The sequence below is a fragment of the Egretta garzetta genome, unplaced genomic scaffold, assembly GCF_000687185.1.
Source record: "Egretta garzetta isolate BGI_Z169 unplaced genomic scaffold, ASM68718v1 scaffold417, whole genome shotgun sequence".
In the NCBI taxonomy this organism is placed as follows: Eukaryota; Metazoa; Chordata; class Aves; order Pelecaniformes; family Ardeidae; genus Egretta; species Egretta garzetta.
The window spans coordinates 393,186-407,112 of NW_009260227.1; the positions used below are offsets into that span (position 1 = coordinate 393,186).

Below are 13,927 nucleotides of genomic sequence, written 5' to 3' on the forward strand. Positions count from 1 at the left end.
GAATGAGGGCAGTTTTTCTTTTTTTTGATGGTCAACCCAATGTAGAGGGAGCCTGTGCCAGTTTCGTCTTTTCCCTATAATTCTTCGATTAATTATAAAATAAAGAAGCATAGCGGCTTGCGTGCGCCAGCTGGGGGTTTCCAGGTCACAGAGAACATTACGGCTAATGCAGGGATGAAGTAGCCAGGCGTGCTGCAGAACTGCAGCCGATCGTTGCGTGCACGAGGCTGCCAGCGTGCGCCATCACCATCATCATCGCTGCTGGACCCCACACGGGGGCCTGTGCAGGGCTGGCTTTGCTCTTCCCCCACGCTGCACTCTGAATTCAGTCTTGGGAAAGCACGACCAGTACGTGCCTCTAAAGCAAAAGCAGGCTTGGTCCTGCACAGTCCTGCTGAGCAGAGCTTTTCGGAGTGCTCATACTGGGAACCCCCCTGCCTCGGTTTCCCCATCCCCATTGCACAGCAGTCTGGACCCTTGGTTTGGAGTCCACCGAGCTGGGTGGCGTGAGTGCTTGCACCCAGCCCAAGCCCCTGCTTGTGGCACGGACCGGCCGACGTGGCACATTAACACACATGAAGTTTTAAGGAAATAAAGGAGTGAATAAAAAAAAAATAAAGGCTCATAAAAAAACTAACACACTTCCAATCTTTTTACAGTGTGTATCCTTATTTTAACCTTTTTCCCAAATAAATAAATAAATAAATAAATAAATAAAGGGTGTCTGGTGCATCCCCCCCTCCTGGGGCAGGCCAGGGTCCGCGCAGGGCTGGAGCCAGCTGTGCTGGCCGTGGATGGAGATTTATTCTCCTGTTAATGCCCCTGGGAAGGCTGCTCCTGGTCTGGTTACAGCACCTGGCCGTGGCCGGGCACGGCGAATAAATACCCCATTTATCCCCGAGGCGTCAGCCCTCATCGGTGCAAACCCCAGGGGGAGGTTTAGATGTGGAGCCGAGCAAAGCTGCTGCCGAGGTACCCACCTGGCTGACGCTGCAACGATGCCAGCTCCAACCACCCCCCGAGGGGTAGATGTCACCGGCTGCCACCAAGGAGCCAGCCCCTGGGGTAGCAGGGATGTCCCCGGAGGCAGGACCTCGCACGGAAGCGGATTTTTGCATTTACCTGCTCTTGCAGCCACCAGTGGGTTCCAGGCTCTAGTGCTGCATTTTTGCAGCCCAGCTGCACCACGGGCATCTGACGGCGATGCCCGACCTGCTCGGTGCTGGGCCGATGCTCATCGTTGGCAGGAGAGCACCCAGGTCCCAAGCCCTGGTATTTCATACATGGTGCATGGTAGATTGCTTCCCTTCGACTGAAGAATAGCAATGGGGAAAGGGTTTAATCCCAGGCAAGGGTTCTCAATTTAGCCAAGGCTAAATACCTGGCCGAGCAGCATCTTTCCAAATCAGCATCCAGAGGTTAGTACCCAGCTAAAGTCCTCCTTCACCAAGTAGAACACCTCTGCTCATTTCTACAGCCCCTTTCAGCTGACCCTGTGAGAGTTGAAGAGAGAAGGAGAAAGCACCGGGGACTTCCAAGAGCAGAAAAAAAATAAAGTTATTATTAATTAAAGGACATGGTAGCTCAGAGTGGCGCCTCGTGTCCCTGCTCGCAGGGGAAAGCTCCAGCAATGCCTCAGGTATTTCATAAGCAACTGTGCAATTTCTTTTATTGCTCTGGAAAACGCTGCTGTGCGCAGGGCTGAGGGGGATTCTGGAATATGATACTTGGGAGTGACTAAAAGCCATGGAAAATCACGCTCCTTCTCTCACCCCCCAGCGATTCGGCTCCGGCAGGGAAAGGAGCCCCGGGAAAACCGCCCGGCAGGAGCGTGGGACAACTGCAGGAGCAGCAGCTGCTCCAGAAATGAGGAGAAGGAACTCGGCAGGCGAGCAGTCGGCTTCAGCGGCGCCTGGCTGCAAAGAGCCGGGTCTGGCACTGCAGGAAGGATTTACTCTGAGTTTTGGAAGGGGTACGAACACTTACGGCTCATGGCAGCAATCAGAAAGGATCCGTCCCCACGAGCAGGCGTCTCCCCCGGACCGGCCAAGCCACCCCTCTGGCCCCAGCACAGCCAAGGGGGCTTTAGGGCCAAGAAGCCTGACATGAGCCCAAGCCCTCCGGCACGGTAAAAACCATGGCTGGAAAAAAAATCTATCAGCAAAATTACACTTTATTTTTTCTCATCGTGGAATTCACTTTCATGTATTGTAACTTAAAAAGGTCTGGAAAAACCACATGCAAAAGGGTTTCTAAGTAGCAGCTAAAGTTTCTATTCCAGCATTACAAGCTATTCCAAATGAGTTCCAAATTCCCAGCTATAAACTATTCCATAAACAAACAGTTTTATCTTTAAACCCCCTCCACCCTACCCCAGTTAGTGCAGTGCAAAGGAAAAACCCAAGGAATTTACATATTATTTTCCAACGTATCCCATTGCAATTTTGAATGATCTGCGATGAACTAAAATATATATACAATTTTCTCGCCATCATAAAAAAACATTTCCCTTTCTTATTCACAGATATATATTGTGGCAAATGGCTGAATAATTACTTACAAACAAAACAATCTTTTTAACAAGTTTCTTACAACAGTAAACACAAGAGGGAGAGCTCTCCGGAGGGAAGGGGGATTTGGCAGGGTCGGGAGGGGAGCGCAGGCAGTGGTGGAGGTTGGGGATCCCTTTGGGGTGTAAGGGAGAGACGGTGCCACGGTCCCCGGGGCAGGGTACGTGCTCTTCCAGAGGGGATGCCCTCACCGCCTTTCAAAATCGGCCACGTTAAGCAGGAGGGTCACGTAAGGCTTTAGGATCTGAGGCATCAACACGAGTTTGTCTTGGGTGGGTGGGTGCACGCGTGCATCGCATCCACCCTAAATGCACCCTCAGCTCCAGCACAGCTACGGGAATCAGAGCAGGGCCCCTTGCTTTGCACAGGAGGAGCAGGGCACTGCCAGCTCCCTGCGGGCTGCTCCCCCTCGAGCTGAGCACCGAGGGGCTGGCCGGGAGAGCTTAGCACCAAACAGTACCTTGGGACAGCCCCGAGCCCCCTCCACGTCCCGCCACCTCGCAGAGCCAGACACCCCGTGGGCATCTGCCCTGGCCAGACCCCGGCTGCACCCACCCCGTTCCCCCCCCCGGCACCGAGGGCAGGGGCGCTCATGGGGCTCCAGGAGCAATGGGAAGCAACGCAGGGTGGCTCCGGGCTCACCGCTGAGCAACAACATTTAATTTTCCAAGTTAACATCTTTCACTTTTCCTTCAGAGCCCCAAACTCTTCCATTTATTATCCCAAGCAGGGCACTGCTGCTCCATTTGCGGCAAGGCTTCGGATGCAGCCACGGCATCCTCCCATCAGGGACCGAGGGCATCAGCACCCCTCACCCACCCAACGCTGGCATCTCCCAGACTTGCGCCAGCACGATGCCCAGAGCCCCCACTGAGGACTCGGTGCCCCGCGTCAGGACCACCGCAAGTCCCAAGGGAACAACGCCAGGGCATGGAAAGCACCAACTCAAAACGTCACTTATTCAGAGAGGCTGAAGGACATCTCCTGGGGCTCAGGTATCGGATAGAGGAAAGTTGTTCCCTGCCACACGCGTTATTTGTTCATATTTGCACTTTGGAAGGAAATCCTGGAGCTGGAGAGCAAAGCCAGTGCCTGGCAGAAGATGATGGCTGGGATTTCCACCCGGCAGCTCTGCCTACCAACCACGGGGGCTGCACTTCGGAAAGAACAGACTGGGACGGACGGTGCTCAGGACACAGCGGCGATGCCAAGACCTTTACTTAGCAGCAGCAGTAACAGCCTGTGGGAGGAAGAGAGGGGGCAACGCTCGCATCCCCCAAAAGTGCACACAGCTGGGAAGAAGAGATGCTTTCACAACTTAGCGAGAGAAATCAGTTGATACCGTAGCCCTTACTCAGGGGGGGTCACCCCCCTGAGCTCAGCGAGGTGGGACATGGCATGGCTGTGAGAAAAATCAGCCTGGCTCGGGGGGGTCCAGCAGGACCAAGCTGGGAGCGAGGGCAGGACAGACCCACGGACGCACGCTCCCGTCCACTCCTCCGTGTGTAGCTGATGCCTTGGTGGCCTCCAAAACCCTTGTGTGGCAAAGCACATCTCCAGTCCTGCCACGCACCAAGACCTCCTGCTCACCAGTGGGACCAGTCTGCACCTGGGCTGGCCCCCTCAGGCCACAGCAAGGCTGGTGGGGCTGAAGGTGTTTGTAAAGAAAATGGACTTGGGATGCCAAAGTGGCTCCTTCTCCTCCTGTCTGACCTGGAGGTCCACTTCCAGCCTACATCTGATGGTCAAACCGCGCTCCCGGTTTCACAGCTGGCATCCTTCGGAGACGAGCAACAGCCGATTCCTCCTCCCAGTTCGGGTGTCCCCTCTCTGCCCCCTCGCCCCGGCCACAGCGCAGTGCTGCTGGGCGCTGCCGCAGGGCTGCCAGGGAGACTGATGAAATCCCAACCTGGGGAGCCCACCCGAGCGGTGTGGTGGGGGGTCCATGGCATCTCCTCGGGGTTGAGTCGCTCCCTCCCCTTAGACACCCCCAAATTCTCACCTTGGCCCACCCGGCCACCAGCCCAGGCGCAAACCTTCAGCCTCACCCTCCCACCACCATCACCACAGTGGCTTTTAAAACACCTTTAGTAAAAAGAGGTTCCCATCCCCTGGTGGGCACCGCGCAGAGTCTCTCAGCTCTGTCCATGCAGGGGTGCACGGCTTTTCCCAGGACTCGTCTGCAGCTGCTACGCCAACGTTATCCGACCGACCATCCATCTTCTATACAGGGAACAGGAGCGAGGCCGCCGGCGGCCCCGGCGCAGGCGCACACAGACACTGTACAGAGGAACGGGTTGCTGAGGGGTCTGCGAGAGCAGTCCTGGGAGGCGTCCGGCCGCGTCTCACGGGGAGCCGCAGGCGTCGGGACAAGCGTGCACGGTCTGCAGCGGCTCGCTCTGGGCCCTCGGCGACTTTCCATGGGACATCCCCGCAGTCATTGCACCCCCTCCTCTTCCACGTACGTTGAGGGAAACCAGCCAACCTGCCGGGGAAGCAGAGAGGTGAGCTGGAGGCTGGGGAGCTGAAGGGACCTCCTGCTCCGCCACCGGGACTGCTTCCCCATCGCCGCGCGCTGTTCCCGGTGAGCCGTTTGTACGGCACGGGATGCGCCCGCGTCCCGATGCACAGTGGTGACAGGGAGGTGGTGCAGTCGTTACCCTAATTTGGGACGGAGCTAGCAACTATACATTGCCTTGGACACATGGGTTGTCCGCAATATGTAAGGGATCAGATGAAGAATCTGTCCCAGTGCTACAAACTCTGTGGGACACCAGGTCAAGCCATCAGCCTGCTGCTTTTCCCCGGGATGCTGAGCCCTTGACCTGCAGAGCTGCTCCTGCACAAATCCCCATCCCGTGCACGTTTAAGGAAGAGCAGGCTGGGACGTCACCCGAGCTGGCGTCCCCCCCTGCCCACCGCACGCGCTGGGCGTCACGTCTCACTGTCACGCAGCACCAACTGGCAACACAGCAGCGGCTCTCGTGAGGTGACAGCCCACCCGCAGCTGGAAAAGAGCAAGAGGGAGTGGGCCATGTCCCCCTGTCCTCTGCTGTCCTGACAGCGGGCTGCACTCCGGCTGGGCGGGCTGAGAGCGGGGGGGACCGTGCGCTGCAGAAATGGGCCAGGACATTATCTGGCTGCACTCACTCTTCCGTTGGTTTCCCCCTTCCACCATCCCTGGTCCCCGCCGATCCGGCTGTAGATCTTCACCACGTCACCCTCTCGCAGAGAGAGCTCCCGCATGTCCCGCGCCGCGAAGTTGTATCGTGCCACTGCCGTCCCTATGACCCGTGGGGTGAACACTGCGAGGGGACAAAGCAGAGGGAGTCGGGAGCTGCCTGGCCACGCGGGACCGGCCGAAGCCTGGGGAAAGCTTGGTGAGGTTCAACCTGGGTTTTCCACCGCAGCACTGGCTCCCGTTGCAACACCGCGACCTGGAGCAGCTCGGATGGCGGGGCTGGCCTCATCCGAATTGCTCAGCCCTGTGCAGACTGGGGCGGTCAGGGTTAAACTGGATTCTTGATGGGCTTTAAACAGCTCTGCAGGCTTGGGAAGCCCCTCTCTGCTGACCAGGAGAGTCCAAGAGGGGCTTGGCAGGGATCATTGGGGTGAGGGGCACTTTTGTGAGGAGGTGGTAAAGAAAAGATTTCATAGGAATGCATGACCATTAACAATGAAATCACGGAAAAATCCCATTCCGCTACTAACATCAGGTCTGACTGCCACACAGCTCCCAGCACCTGATGGAACCACCTTGCCAAAAGATTTCACAAATCAACTTGTATTTAAACGACTTCAAAAAATCAAGTTATTGGGATTGGGTTCTCCTAGAGATGCTGAGCAAAACCCGTACGTTTTGCCATGAGGAGGAACAAGCTGCTAACCTGGTATCCTCCCCGCTCCTCTCCCTGCCAGGGAGCAGCCAGGGCCCTTGGATATTTGGTCCCACAATAGACCGAAAGGGTGCAAAAGCACCCAACGCTGACCAACAGCTTGTGACAAGCAGCATAGCCCCATGAGCCACCCTGGGACCCAGCCTCTGCCAGCACCAGTACGGCCCCAGCACTGCAGATCTCCACCGCTTCAGGCAGGGGATGGACAGGGGAGGCACAGGGAGGAGCAGCGGTGAGCGGGGAAAGGCAAGGGCAGCGCTCGGCTTCCCTGCCCTGGCGTCTGGGCAGGGGGAAGGAGGGTTGGAGAGCAACAGTGGGAGGGATGGGATGGGCAGAGGAGGAGAAAAGCGTCACCTCCTCTGAAGGTTGCAAAAAAACCCGACCCTGCAGGGACATCGTGTTTCGGTGCAGCAACCCTTTTCGTCCCAGGACTTTCGAGGATTCATTTCGATTTTAAGAGTTTGCAAACCAAGGTTGAACTAAGTTTGAGGAAAAGCTTTGCCCAGGTTTTCAGCTCTCGGGATGGAAAGAGATGAGGATGGCGATGGAGACGGTCCAGACACACAACGTGCAATCACTGGAGGGCTCGTCCGTCCTTGCCAGGCAGCCCGGCTGGAGAACGGAGCGAGAATCACAGCAGCTTTGAACTCTTTCATCAGGAGCTTGCTCAGAGCCCACTGCTGCACAAATTACTTTCTGCAGTACTTTGCATGCAGTTAAAGGATCCCAAATTCCCAGAATTATGTTCTAAAACCCTGGAAAGTTTAAGTGTCCTTCCCAAACACGGCAGTAAGAAAAGCCTGTGTGGCTTTGCCAATGATTTTCCCTGTCCACCCTAAAGAAAATGCTGAAAGGTAAAAGCTTAAATGGGAAGACGTGAACCAGCATGGTTTTGCTCTGATCCCAGCCAAACAGACACCAGTCTGTAACACATTTAGACCAACAGGGCTCAAAGGTCAGAGCATCGCTGCACTCCGCAGGGAGTCTGAGCCACAAACCACATTTGGCAGCGCAGGTGTCCCCCCCCCGCCCCCCCGGCTCCTCAGCAAGGGGCTCCTGAGCAGCCTCCGACACCAGAGCTCAAAAACTGCCAGACATGAGATGTTCTCCTTGCACAGCAAGGAGAAACGCTCTGGAAGACGGTGTGATGCCAATGCTCGCTTGGTGAAACACACGGGATAGGCAGGTCGAGCTTGAAGTACATCGTGAGATCCCAACGCACTGGATTGGCTTTTTCATTAATTTTAGCCCCCTTTCTCAAATAGTGACCACTCCATCTCCTCCCTGTCTTGATTTTGGGGAGAAGGGGGGGGGGGGGGTGCATTTTGCTTCCAGCCAAGCCCCAGGGCAGCACTGGGGACCCCCCTGCACTGCCTGAGGGTGACGGAGGGGCAGCGGGGACCCCGCAGGTCCCGCTGGCGATGGCTTTCAAGCTGGGGATGCTGCAGCCTGGGGAAGGCGGCAGGTCTCTCCGGTGGGGAGAGGCACTGGTACCTGACCAGAAGGGACTGGAGGAGCTCTGAGAAGAAAAGTTGAGGCCCTGAGGACTGAGAAAAGAAAAGTTGTAGGAAGCGCAGGAGGCTGCAAAGAGGTTAGAGAGAAACAGAAAGAGGCAGAACACGCATTAAAAAGGAAATAAAAAAAAATATATTATAAGGTACAATGCTTTAAAAGCCAAAGGAGAAATACAGGGCAAAGCACACAGAAGGTCTTGCACGGGGGCTTGGAGCTGCGGCAACCAGCGGCAGGTCCGTCCGCAGCCCCACAGCCAGCGTGGGGGCTCAAAAGTCATCCTTGGGTTGTGTTTTATTGGAAAGGATATTTAATCAATGTTTAAAAACTATCTTCCTTTGGTATTCGTTTTAAAACACACCATGGAAAACGTTTTTAAGCAATGCATTTTTCCCCCTGAAGTAGTTATTTCTGCACTCAGGCTTTTAGACAAAACAGAGCCTTTTGCACTAATGCACATTTTGCTTTCCATTTGGTTTGATTTTTATTTTTTTTTTCTTTTTTTAATTTTAGGCACCAACTTACCATTTCTACCACCATCTCCATTAAAGGAGTCCCCCTGGGATTCAAACCATCACAAGTGACACTGGAACCGCATCCATGAACGCACACGCACAACAGCTCAGGCGGGCAGGTACGACACCACGCATCCCGCTAACCGAGCGCCACGCCTCTGCTCGTTCCCCTGTCCTGGTTTTGGCTGGGATAGAGTTAATTTTCCTCATAGTAGCTAGCATAGCGCTGTGTTTTGGATTTAGTACTACAAGAATGTTGATAACGCACTGATGTTTTTAGTTGTTGCCAAGTAGTGCTCGGACTACTCAAGGACTTTTTGAGCTTCTCCTGCTCGGCCAGGGGCATAACAAGCTGGGAGGGAGCACAGCCAGGAGAGCTGACCCCAACTGACCAAAGAGCTATTCCAGACCATGGAACGTCATGCTCGGGGGGGGTTTAGTCGGTCAGTTGTGGGGAGAGTAATCGCAGCTCGGGGAGTGATCGCTGCTCGGGACGGGCTGGGCATCGGTCTGCGGGTGGCGAGCAATTGTGTTGTGCATCATTTGTTTTGTATATTCTGTATATTCTCTTACCATTCTCATTATTACTATTATTATTATTTTCTCTTATTAAACTGTCTTTATCTCAGCCCCCGGAGCACGGGGGCAAAACCAGGGGGAGGAAACCCAGCCTCACCCAGGAAAAAGTCTCCCTGGGAGGCTGCACCCACTCCACGGAGCCACACGAGCTCAAGGGAACAGCACCAGGCAGCCCCCCTCAGCTGGACCCTCCTGACTCCCCACCCCACCCCCTGTGAGACCCATCCTCAAATGCCACCAGCCCAGCAGGAGACTCATTTGCAAATTAGGGGGCTCAAGCGCTACAGCAAAGCTGTAAATCCTTCCATCCAGACGGTGCTCCCACGCCTTGCTGCAAGGCTGAGATTTCCCACCAGGGGTTTAACGGCACCCGCTCGCACGGCTGAGCTCGGTTTTACCTGGAGAGCGGGTGAAGGTCCTGGAGGTAGAGCGCTCCCGAGATTTATAGGGGTATAACGTGTCCAGCTGCTTGAAGCTCTCCTTCAGCGAGTGGTTCTGGTAGTATTCAACCAGCTCCTGCGGATGGACGGAGGGGCACCCGGCTGTCTCCGCCGTCCTCTGCGTGACTTGCCGGGACGGCGCGCACGCTCAAAGGGGCTACGAAAACCTACCAGCAAGCTTTCAAACTTCTTGGCTTCCGTGATGTGAATCCAGTTGTCCTTCTCCACCACCTTGATGTGCTTCACCTCCTCGTTGAACCTGCAAAGGGTAGCAAAGGCACTCAAGAAAACGTAACCACGTGCTCCAGCCCCGTCTCGCTTTCCGCCTGTGACTTTCCACCTGAATGCTAAAAGACTGAATTAAGGATTACTCACTTAATACTGATGGCAAAGCGCTCGGCCTCGGCTGGCCGCTCCCGGATCAGGTAGGTGCCACTGACGTGAGACTTGAGCAGGTTGTCCGTCTGCTGCCGCTCCATGTTCCCTGCGAACCTGAGCCCGGAGGCTAATTAATTAACTAAAAAAATCAATGCGTATCTTTCAAATAGGCATATTTTAGACAAAAATAGATGTCCTTTTTAAAGGCGAGAAGGTTGGGCAAGTAGAGAAACAGGTCTCATCCAAAACTGCAGGAGCAGAAAGGGAAGTGCCCAGAGATATGCGAGAAGCTGCTCAGCCACGGAACAGAGGATGAGCGATGCGGGGTGCAACCTCTTCCCCGTGAAGTCTCTCATGTTTCCAGCACACCTAGAAAACCCTGCTAATTAGGAATCAGTCCCCAGGTGAATGAGACTTCAGTAAGAGCTGGGGAGTGGGGATGATTTAGACTCATGCATTTGAAAATCTGGCTGGAGCTGGAGGGAAGGAGCGGGAGGCAAGCCAAGCACAGCCTCTCCAGCTGAGGCAGGAATGGCTTCCCTTCCTCCCAAAAGGGTTTTCTGGACAAAGAAAACACAGAAAATGGGAAGGGAAACCAGCATCTCTCCTTTTGCCTCTGACCCTCTCCATCAGTGACGAAATCCCCTCGGACGCTGCGGGGGCTGCACCAGGTTTCAACACCCAAATGCCGCTGCAGCAGCTGCCCCGCGGCCATGAGGGCGGTGGGATGCAAAGCATCGCTCACCTGCGCGCGTAATTCGTTATTAGAGTGGATCCCTGACAACGTAGCAATTAAAAGGCAAGGTCGATATATCCTTCTGGCCAGAGAAAGGCCATTTCCAGCAGGCTGCCCGGGGGCAGGCAGGGCGACTCACCACGGGTACGCCGTGTAGTCTATCTCCCGCGAGGGTGGCCGGCTGTTGGGAGGCTGCAAAAAGAGCATTGGCTTATTACCGACGAGCCAGCATCGCGCCAGGCTATAGATCATGGGCGAGATGCTCCTCTCCATGGGAGGGTGTCCGTCTGCCAAGCCGCTTCTGAATTATTGGCTTCGGCGGCGGAGGGCAGTGTTGGAGCTGAGCGTTTCCCTCTCAGCCTCCCTGCTGTGAGAGCGTGCTGCATTTTTTAATTTAACCTGAGCGTTTTTTAATTGGGAAGTGGCTGAGAGCCAGAATGGAGTCCTGACCTGGTCACATCAACCCCAACCTTGGGAACGGGGCTGAGACCAACCTGACCAGACACTGGCAACCATGGGGTGATGGATCCACTTCCTCGCTAATTCAGCTGTACTAAAAGGCCTCACTCAAGGTCCAGGGGCTTACTGGAAGGACCGAGGTCTCAAGCAGAAGGCTGAGAAAAGCAACAGGCACTGCCAGAGCAGCACCTCCCAGGACAACCCCCAGCGCCCACCCCAGCATTCCCGCAGCACCCGCAGGTGTGCTCCTGGCTCCCGCTCCTCTTCGGCACTTACCCTCGCATCAACGGGGCAGGGCTTTACTGACGAGCTGGGAAAATAACCCGACTTCTTCGTCTGCAGCAACCGCCCCTGCAAAGCCAAGCTGGGTATCAGCCTGGGACGGGCACAGGGAGCAATGTTTTTCCCGTGCAGGGACAGGGACGGTCCCCGCTCCAGCTCCCAGGCTCCATACCAGACCCCCCAGCTCTGGAGCCCCCGCACGTCCCTGTGCACTGGGAAAGGCCACAAATAAAAGGGACGATGCAGAAGTCACTGGTTTAAAACTTCCCAGGAATTTCTCGAGGGGAATCGCTCTCACCTCCCACCACGGCGAGTCGGGGTCCCCCCTCAGCAGCTCAATCACGTCCCCAATTTGAAATGTCAGCACTGGCTTCCCGGGGGGGGCTGGGTTTCCGTGGTAATTCTGAACCGCCACCATTTTAGGACCTGGAACAAATGCAAAACAGTTTCACCACCTAGGCCCTGTTAACAAGAAGCAAAACAAAAATACCCCACTCCTCCCGCCAAAGCCTGTTGTTCCTTATCCTGTGAACCACAAATCTAACGGCACCAGCAGACAGGATTTTGGGGCAGAAAGCATGAAAATGGAAAGGAACAGTACCCACAGAGAACGGTCTTGGCTCCTGCAGTTACATGGATGGCTGAGTTCACTGAGTAAAAATAAACCCGTGAAGGACCGAGCCAAGCCAAAGCTCCAACTCCCAGCCCAGCTCCTGGACTTGAACCTCGCCGTGGCAAACCAGCCCTCGTTAGGTGAGCACCAAACCCCGCCGGGCTCAGTGGTGACACCCGCGACGGCCAAAGCAACACTCAGCTTCCACTAAATTCCAGCTGGACCTGGGACCCAAACGCCCCTGAAGCTTGCAGCCAAAGTCCAGTTTTCTCGCCAATGACTGCACGTTAAAGCTTCCCCAACTGCACTAAAATCACAGTGTTTATCTTCAAAATGCTTTCCCATCTCTGCCTCTCCCTGCCCAGCCAGAGCACTCTGTGCTTTCTTTTTTAACCACCAATTTGATTCAATATTTTTTTTTTTTTTTGGCCAGGCTTGGCTTTCCTTTTAACAGAAAAAGCACAAAAACAAATTGTTCCTTCTCCTTCGAGCCAGAGCACGGGCAGGGCAGGCCTGGCACTCTGTCTAGGCTAGTTTTAAGCAAAGGAAAATAAAAAACCATTGCGGCGACCATCCCAAACGACGGCCGCATCAGAGGGCGGTGCCTGGAGCTGCACAGCCCCGCGGGACACCAGACACGCGCCGGGAAGATGCTCCCCGTAGCCAACAAGCCTCCCTGCCAGGATGCCTTTGGACTGCTTGGAAGGACGATCTGGCACAAGAAAATCTGCCGGGCTCCCCTCAGTTACTGCTGTGATGTGCGGAAGCTTTTCCCAGGTGGCACAACAGGCCAGGGGCACGAATGCACCCAAATTAATGAGGAGGTGCTGACGGCTGCAGTGGGTGAGGGCTGAGCCCAAGGGGGAGCCGGGTCCTCCCGCAGGAGACCCAACCTGCTGCGTTGGGGAGCAGGGACAGGAGGGACCTCAGCACCCCGCCACTTGCTGTGAGGGTGGCACAGGACCCTTCTGCAGCTACTAATGCTTCTTTCTGGTTTTGGAAGGAGCTTCTCCCTCCCCACGTGCTCAGTGTTAGGGATGCCTGCAGCCACAATCAAGATGCCGTCTCTACTTGCCCTCCTGCAATACAGTCATGCCCTTACCAGGTCCAGCACTCAGCGAATCCTGCAAAGAGAGAGAGGAAAAAGTCTCCATGAGGACACGGCTGAAGCCACCAGGACAAGAAACCCTCTCCCAAAACCTCCCTGGCACCAGCTGGCACCTGGTGCTTGCCCCATCTGGGTGCTGGCACCTCCTGAGGGCCATGGTGCCACCCAGACTGGGCCAGTTTTCAGCTGGAGAAGAGACCATCAGTCTCCAGTCCTGCCCCCCAGGTTACTGGGAGCTTACTGAGGCCAGTGCTGGCTCTTCCTACGAGCTGCCCGCACCTGGACCGGGCAAGGATACAGGCTCTGCCCAAGGCGAGGGGGATGCGGGGAGAGGGCCATCAAACAACGTACCTGGTCTGCTGAAGAACCTGCAAGAGAAATGTTGAAAGTAAGTGGTTAACAGGCAACAAACCCCATTTTCTGTTTCTCTTGACACTGCGAGTATCAATAAACTGGCATCAGCACTTGAACTTGATGGGGGAAGCACAAAGCGGAGGCTGGGGTCACTCAAGTCATCGCTCTGCGCCGGGCGGGCAAGATCCAGGGAGGGACTGGAGCCCGACAAGGACATCTTCTCACTTGCACAAAGTTGGGCGATTTTGTTTCTTCCTCCCCCCACTCCCCATAAAAAATCTCCCCAAAGCTACCCCGTGACGGCCCCCTGCACCCAGCAGCGCCAGGGTTCTGACCCGGCCGAGGAGAGGCGAGTCACAGCTTCACCCAGTTTCAATGAAGGACACAGATTTTTGCAGCGCTGTGGGGCGTTTGGGATCTGGAGACAAGGTCTCTCCTTCTCATCAGAAACGCGATTCCTGGCGTGGACCCTCCTGCTTTCGCTA

At 55.4% G+C, this 13,927-nt stretch overlaps 2 protein-coding genes across 2 annotated transcripts in view; both read right to left on the bottom strand.

The window, feature by feature from the left end:
• Positions 1-4,999, bottom strand: part of SARDH (sarcosine dehydrogenase) — a 43,020-nt gene extending 38,021 nt beyond the window's left edge. The window contains exons 1-2 of the mRNA XM_035897645.1: positions 4,920-4,999; positions 4,780-4,850 (exon numbers count right to left, since the gene is read on the bottom strand). Of these exons, the coding sequence (XP_035753538.1) occupies positions 4,780-4,850; positions 4,920-4,999 (151 nt within the window). The remainder of the gene's footprint in view (positions 1-4,779; positions 4,851-4,919) is intronic.
• Positions 5,000-5,007: 8 nt separating this feature from the next.
• The window catches only part of VAV2 (vav guanine nucleotide exchange factor 2), a gene marked incomplete at its 5' end in the record, with an annotated part of 161,863 nt that continues 152,943 nt past the window's right edge, over positions 5,008-13,927 (bottom strand). Inside the window, 11 exons of the mRNA XM_035897646.1 lie at positions 5,008-5,055; positions 5,721-5,875; positions 7,961-8,047; positions 9,471-9,588; positions 9,684-9,771; positions 9,888-10,004; positions 10,766-10,818; positions 11,362-11,436; positions 11,666-11,793; positions 13,083-13,104; positions 13,440-13,456. Of these exons, the coding sequence (XP_035753539.1) occupies positions 5,008-5,055; positions 5,721-5,875; positions 7,961-8,047; positions 9,471-9,588; positions 9,684-9,771; positions 9,888-10,004; positions 10,766-10,818; positions 11,362-11,436; positions 11,666-11,793; positions 13,083-13,104; positions 13,440-13,456 (908 nt within the window). The remainder of the gene's footprint in view (positions 5,056-5,720; positions 5,876-7,960; positions 8,048-9,470; positions 9,589-9,683; positions 9,772-9,887; positions 10,005-10,765; positions 10,819-11,361; positions 11,437-11,665; positions 11,794-13,082; positions 13,105-13,439; positions 13,457-13,927) is intronic.